This window comes from Sceloporus undulatus, chromosome 4 (genome assembly GCF_019175285.1).
Source record: "Sceloporus undulatus isolate JIND9_A2432 ecotype Alabama chromosome 4, SceUnd_v1.1, whole genome shotgun sequence".
Taxonomy (NCBI): Eukaryota; Metazoa; Chordata; class Lepidosauria; order Squamata; family Phrynosomatidae; genus Sceloporus; species Sceloporus undulatus.
The window spans coordinates 131,091,149-131,098,018 of record NC_056525.1 but is presented as its reverse complement, the minus strand read 5'-3'; the positions used below and the strand labels follow the sequence as shown (position 1 = coordinate 131,098,018).

Genomic DNA, 6,870 nt, shown 5'->3' with positions numbered 1-6,870 from the left:
AGTCATTAGGTTGTATTCATGATGGTTAAAATGGTATGAAACTGACATAACTGCGTTGTAGCAGGTGAATCTGTTGCCATGGGGGTCAAGAAAGAAAATGTAAAGACAATTGTGGCCTTCTCTCCATTGCTCAGGTCTCTGCTTCCTCTTGAAGTGACAGCACTCAGGAGTTGGAAGCCTTCAAGGGATTCCTCTGGAGAAAGTTCTCCTCTGTCGCTCCGTCTTTTGTTTTTTAAACACCTTCTGCATTTTGAAGGGCAGCAGAAAGGCAGAGTGATGGTTATTTTTTGCTTACAGTTGGAATCCCTTATTTATTTATTTATGGTATTTATACCCCGCTCTTCAGCCCTAAAGGCTATCAGAATGGCTTACAATTATTGCTTTTAATTAGACAGTTCCCTGCCCTCAGACTTACAATCTAAAAAGACATGACACAAAAGGAGAAGGGAATGGTGGTGGGGAAGGGGATCAGGTCCAGCAGTTCTTCTCTCCCTCTGAGGACTGGACCAAGACAGATGGACTGGAGGGAGGGCTCTTCCTCTTAAGGATAGGCACGATGGTGCAGGGCATGTCTTTTCACTTCCTCCCAGGCCAGATGGTGTCAGATGCCTTACCCCATCATTGGACTCCTTTTTCAAAAGTGGTGAGGCCTTCAGTACCAGAGGGAAGGACAGTCCTTCTCATTTGACTAATGCATTTAATGTGACCCAGGTTTTGAATTTTCTATTTTCAGAACCCTATTTTCCATTATGAAATTGAGGGGGGGGGGGTTGTACTAGCAGTACCCAGCAACTATTTTCTTCTTTTTCTCGGTAATGGTGATCTGTGACAAAGAGGACTGCCTACATGCTCTTGGGTTTGGCAAACTTGGCTTAATTAAGTTGTTTTGCTTTTAGATGCCAGCAATCATCTGGAAAATGAGCGAGAAGTGTGGATATGAGTTTCATCTTTGGTGACATTATTCCATAAAAGAGAGCCTTGAAGGCAGTGGTTTGACCAGAATCATGTTGTGTCTCCAGCTGGAACGGACCACACGACAGCGCTGGCAGAAAGTGTTATACAAGAGGCAGCCTTTTCCTGATAACTATGTGGACCAAAGCTTTTTAGAGAAGTTACGTAAAAATATCCATGCACGTAAATACCAGTACTGGGCCGTGGTATTCGAATCTGGAGTGGTGATACAACAGCTGTGCAGTGTCTGTGTCTTTGTTGTCATCTGGTGGTACATGGATGTGGGACTGCTGGCTCCTCAATGGTTATTTGGGGCTGGGTTGATCTCTTCGCTAATTGGTTATGTCTGCTTTGATGCAGTTGACTCAGGAATAGGGAGAAGTCAGAGTGGCCGGACAAGGTGGGCTGATCTGAAGAATGCTGTGGTATTTGTGGCTTTCACCTATGGCTTCTCTCCAGTATTGAAGACTTTAACAGAATCCATCAGCACAGACACAATTTATGCTATGTCTGTCCTCATGCTGTTAGGACACTTGATCTTCTTCGACTATGGAGCCAATGCTGCCATTGTGTCCAGTACACTCTCTCTCAACATGGCCATCTTTGCCTCAGTGTGTTTGGCCTCACGGTTGCCTCGTTCCTTACATGCCTTTGTCATGGTGACATTTGCTATCCAGATATTTGCCCTGTGGCCTATGCTACAAAAGAAGCTCAAAGCCCAGACTCCCCACTGCTATGTGGTAGTTACCTTGCTTTTTGCTATGTCTGCCTTGGTGGGTCTGCTGACCATTTCCAGTGTTGGTACTGTTCTTTTTGCCCTCCTCTTGGTCTCAGTCTCATGTCTGTGTCCTTATTGCCTCATTAGGCTGCAGCTGTTTAAAGATAACATTCATGGGCCTTGGGATGAAGCTGAAATCAAGGAAGATCTGTCCAAATTCCTTATGTAGACCAGTGAATCAAGCCAGTACTGTATATTTTTAGTTACATTCTTGATGATCATGTTCATATTGTAGCATAAGTTGATTCATTTTGGTTATAGTTCTGACCACTAAAGGTTCAATAACTCTTTTGACACTCAGAACCCGTCTATTCATCTGGGCCTCTTAGTTTTAAATTATGTTAGTTTAATTTTTGGATGCTGTCAGTTCTGTTTTGCTTTTTAGTTTTATGATACTTTTCATTTTTTAATTTTAGTTTTGATTCATGCTTATTTAAAGAAAACGGCAGAGAATTTTAGATTCTGCAATTACAAAAATATCAGTAAATAAAATTTATTTCTGGTTCACATAAAAACAGAAATATAAGTTACATTATTTATAATTATTATTTGCAGAGTGGAATGGTGGAAGATTATATGTGTTAAAACTGCAACTTTATGCCATCAATAGGTAAGAGAAACCTAAAAATAAATTCATTCAGTCTGCACAAATGAATGCTTATTTTATTTGTACTCTTTAATATTTAGTTATACATTTAGTGATATATGTAATGTAATTAAAATCACATGAGTATATGTGGCATACCCTGCATCCAACTTCCGCAGCTGCTTTTAAAATGTTCCAGTTTTTTCACCTCTTCTTGCTTTGCACCTTTTCCCTCAGCTTACTTCCACTGATAGCTGTTTGGCATGTTTAGTCTGGCTCCTCAGCAAAAGCCTGTATTATATAGTCCCTATGACTATATAAGAGCTGGAAGAGACTCAATGCGGGATCTCCACCTAAAACAACCCAGCAACTGTCCAGCCTCATTTTGTAGACGTCCAGAGAAGCAAGCCCCACAACAATAATTGGTAAAAATGTTGAAGGGTAATAGCCCTAGGACAAATCCCTAAGGTACTTAAGACCCCCTTCTAGTTTTAAGTGCAGCTATTGATGGCAATGCTTTGAGCACTGTTTTCCAAGCATGTATGAAACCATAAGACAGAGCTCCCATCCAGTGACCTTTGTATGGGGATGTGATCAGTGTGGATTGTACTGGGTGTCACTGGTAGGGGGTGACAAGAACACTGTGAGCAAACTGCTCTTGTTGGCCACTGAGTAGCACTCACCCCACCACGTTCTGGTGTCAGCAATGCCATTCCTGCTTTGGGCTGTGCTCACTTCCCCTGCACCTCCCCCTTCTAGAGAAATTGATACTTTTATTTATTTATTTAGGTATTTATATCCTGCCCTTCAGCCCTAATGGCTCTCAGGGCAGCTTACAATATTATTTTTAATCAGACAGTTCCCTGCCCTCAGGCTTACAATCTAAAAGATTTGTGACATCAGTGTCACTCTCATAACACCCCTCTTTGCCTCACAGATTAGACTGTTACAAGCATCTTCATTTTCCTTGGGAGTTTCTTCCTTTTTGCTTCTGTAGGATCAGTTCTCCCTGAGATCTATGCAGGAAGTCCTCATGTTTTGTGATATATTGAAGGGACTCAACATGTAGCTATAGTGCACTGACCATCTCTTCCAAGAGAACTACCAATTTGTACTTGTTGCAGGTTAGTGATGTTTTCTGGAAAGAAGGTAAACACTGCACATACATTGCTTGTACATTACAGCAGACAACTATGGATACTTCTGCCTTCATCTATTCTGTTATTTTCTCTCTCCTGCCTCTCTGCTCTATGAAGTCACACTACTTTTCAGTTTTGGCTGGCTCAGCGCTGCCTCCAAGATAGGCAAGGATCTACCCTTGCAGACTGTCACCATTGCAAGGGTTTGCACTTGTAGAGATCATTATGGCAGCGAAGCTGCTCTCAACTCCTCTTCTGCCACCTCCTCCACCACTCCCGCTGGGAAGAGGCCACTGCTGGCTGCCACCTCCAGCATTACTACTGCCAGCATAACCTCTTGCCTCATGAGTATGTAATCTTCCCACCACTGAAAGGTAGTTCAAATGGTTCTCCTGTGTTCTACCTCAGACACCACATAGAGACTCCTTATGTGTTTCAGGAAACTGGGTTTTGAAGCTCTTAACCATGAGATTTTTGCTGGGATCCAGTTTGCACTGATCCAGTAAGCTCTGATTGAATGAGCCAACTGGACTCCATACGAAAAGATAAATAGCCTGGTCTTTACAACTGAGAAAGCCCTGTCCTTCCACCCTTACACCTGGTTAGGGGGAAAGGGCAGTTTCATTTAGGTTGCATTTTGATAAGAATGTATGATATTCTGCTGTTATTCACATCTCTCAGAAATTTGTGGTGCAGTGCTTTCAACCAAGTTTTTATAAATGTGAATCTAAGCTAGATAATATAAAATTAAGACTATTTTTGTCAAGGCTTTTTGTTCCATTAACTCTTAGCATCACACTTAGTGCAGAGACATTTTTGATAACTCTGCAGGTTGGCTGAAGGCTTTGCTCCAGCTTATGCTTCCTGGCATAATTTTCAGAGCAGCTTTCTTGTAGTTCTCCATCTAAAATTCAAGACATGCAACAAACTGTGTTCATTGTTTCTTGGAAGAAATGACTGCAGAAGATTAGAGCATGTGTACTGAATCTGTAACCACTTAATGAGAGTGGAAAGAACATGTCTCTGGATGTGAAGAAAGATCACATATATACAGTAGTTACTTGTGACATCTACACCTACCTTCTAGTGGATCAAAGATTACAGCAGTAGAGGGAGCTCTAGTATACTATGAACACAACTGGATAGGTGAAATAATAAGTACCTGAAATAGAAATGAACTATGCATGTACTGTTAACTGCCACATTCAGAAAAAGAGAAAAATATAATACAAAACAGACTGTGCAGTCTTTGTTCTCTTTTTAGACCTGGAAAAAGTCTAAAGACACCCAGAAAATTAGATAAGAACTCTTTTTACGATAACAGTTTCAGTTTTAACTCGGAACTTTTAATACATTTTATTCCACACTAGCTATCAAGTACAGAATTACTGTCTTTGTTCATTAACACAGAACACTACCACATGTATGGGGAACCATCATGACTGGTTCATAAATGATCCAGACTGTTCTCTGCTGCCCCAAAGGGCAAGAGTCCCGTTTCTGGCCTACAAGGACAAGGTTCTGGAACACATGGTGGACTCCCAACTCCAGAAGTTTCTAAATTAAATGGATTAGATCCATTTCAATCTGACTTCAGGCCTTGTTACGGTGTGGAAACAGCTTTGATTGTCTTAGCAGATGACAGACGCAGAGAACTGGACAGGGAGAGTGTGTCTCTCTTGATTCTGCTGGACCTCTCAGTGGCTTTTGATACCTTTGACCACAGTATCCTTCTGGACTGCCTCTTTGAGATAAGAATTGGGGGCAATGTTATGCAGTGGTTCCAGTCTTTCTTGGAGAAGCAAACTCACAAGGTGGTGCTGAGGACTCCTATTTAAAGCCTTGGTCCTTAGAGACCCTCAGCATTCTGTTTTGCCCCCCATGCTGTTTAACCAATGACACTGCAAGGCATAGCATTCAGAATATTGTAAAGGACTATGAGGTGCTGGGTAGCAAAGTGAAACTGTTGAATGCACACATTGTCATCACATCTCTTCACCCAGCTGATCCATATCCAGGAAGGGTGAGGAAAATAACAGGGATGAACAACTGATTCTGGAGATGGTGACATCAAGAACAATTTGGATTCTTGGATCACGGAGAGGGTACTTTTGGCAAGGGATGGGTTGCAGATCACATTGGTTGGCAGAAACGTTTTTGCCAACAGTCTCAAAAATATGATCAGGAGGGCTTTAAAATTAGTTATGTGGGGGAGGGAGACAGTATTTTAGAAGGCAGGAGTACTTTATTTATTTATTGTGGTATTTATACCCCACCCTTCATCCCTAAAGGCTATCAGAGTGGCTTACAATTATTATTTTTAATAAGATGGTTCCCTGCCCTCAGGCTTGCAATCTAAAAAGACATCAAGGGGAAGAGATAATACTCAAACTGTTATAGAGATAACAAGGTAAATAGTGCAAGGACCCAAGAGTGAGAAGGGAAAAACTTTACACAGGGAGCTGTGGGGGGATGTCCCATGGTCTTAGATGTCTTTACATTAATGCACAGAGTATGGTAAATAAACAAACTGAACTTGAACCCTTAGCACAGAAACAAATATGATGTAATAGGCATGACTGAAACCTGGTGAAATAAGTCTCACGACAGGAATGTAGTAACAGAATGGTATAACCTTTTAAAGTGAAATAGGCCAAACAGGAAAGGAGGAGGTGTAGCATTATATGTCAGGGATGTTTACACCTGTGAAGAGATCCTGAACTTAAATCCTGGAAGCTATGTGGAGAGCAACTGGATAAAAATTAAACAGGAGGGAAACAACAGGGATGTTATTGTGGGAGTCTACTACAGAACTCCAGGTCAGACTGAGAAATGGGTTGATGCCTTTCTAAATCAGATGACTACACACTCAGAAAGGAGAGATGTAGCAGTGATTGGTGATTTCAACTATCCTGATATTTACTGGAAGTCAAACTCACCCAAAAACATAAGGTCCAGCAAATTCTATAAAAGACTATAAAATATAGATTTAAGTTAGAAATTACTTAATCATTTTCTACCATTAGTCATACAAGCCTGTAATGCTTCCTGCTATTTTAAAATTGTGTTTACATCTGGAGATAATGGGCTGTTTGAAAATGAAGATAAAAATTGGAAAAGATCATCTTTTAAGTTCCACCCAATATAGATATGAAAATTTGACCATTGTTTGACTTTTGTTTCATCCATTGCACCACTTTTGTTTTGTAGTGCATCAAATAAATTTAAATGTTTTTAATTAACCAGTTAAGCTCAAAATAATTCATAGATTAAAATATGTAACTGGTTGCTATGTGCAATAGAAAGAACTAACATAAGAAAAGAAAACGTGACGATCTTTAGTCTTTTCTGATTCTAGCAGTGAGACAATATGTGCTGTGTTGCTGCTGAAAGTAGATGGCAAAAGCTGGCAACTA

General features: G+C 40.7%; 1 protein-coding gene across 1 annotated transcript; it reads left to right on the top strand.

The window, feature by feature from the left end:
- The first annotated feature begins 446 nt into the window (after window positions 1-446).
- Window positions 447-2,376, top strand: PIGC (phosphatidylinositol glycan anchor biosynthesis class C). The gene has a single exon (XM_042466418.1). It carries the CDS (start codon window positions 1,005-1,007, stop codon window positions 1,896-1,898), a length of 894 nt encoding a protein of 297 aa, XP_042322352.1. The 5' UTR covers window positions 447-1,004; the 3' UTR covers window positions 1,899-2,376.
- Window positions 2,377-6,870: the final 4,494 nt, after the last annotated feature.

Coding starts and splice junctions, on each gene's coding strand:
- PIGC (XM_042466418.1), top strand. CDS start 1,005: ATGTTGTGTCTCCAGCTGGAACGGACCACACGACAGCGCTGGCAGAAA.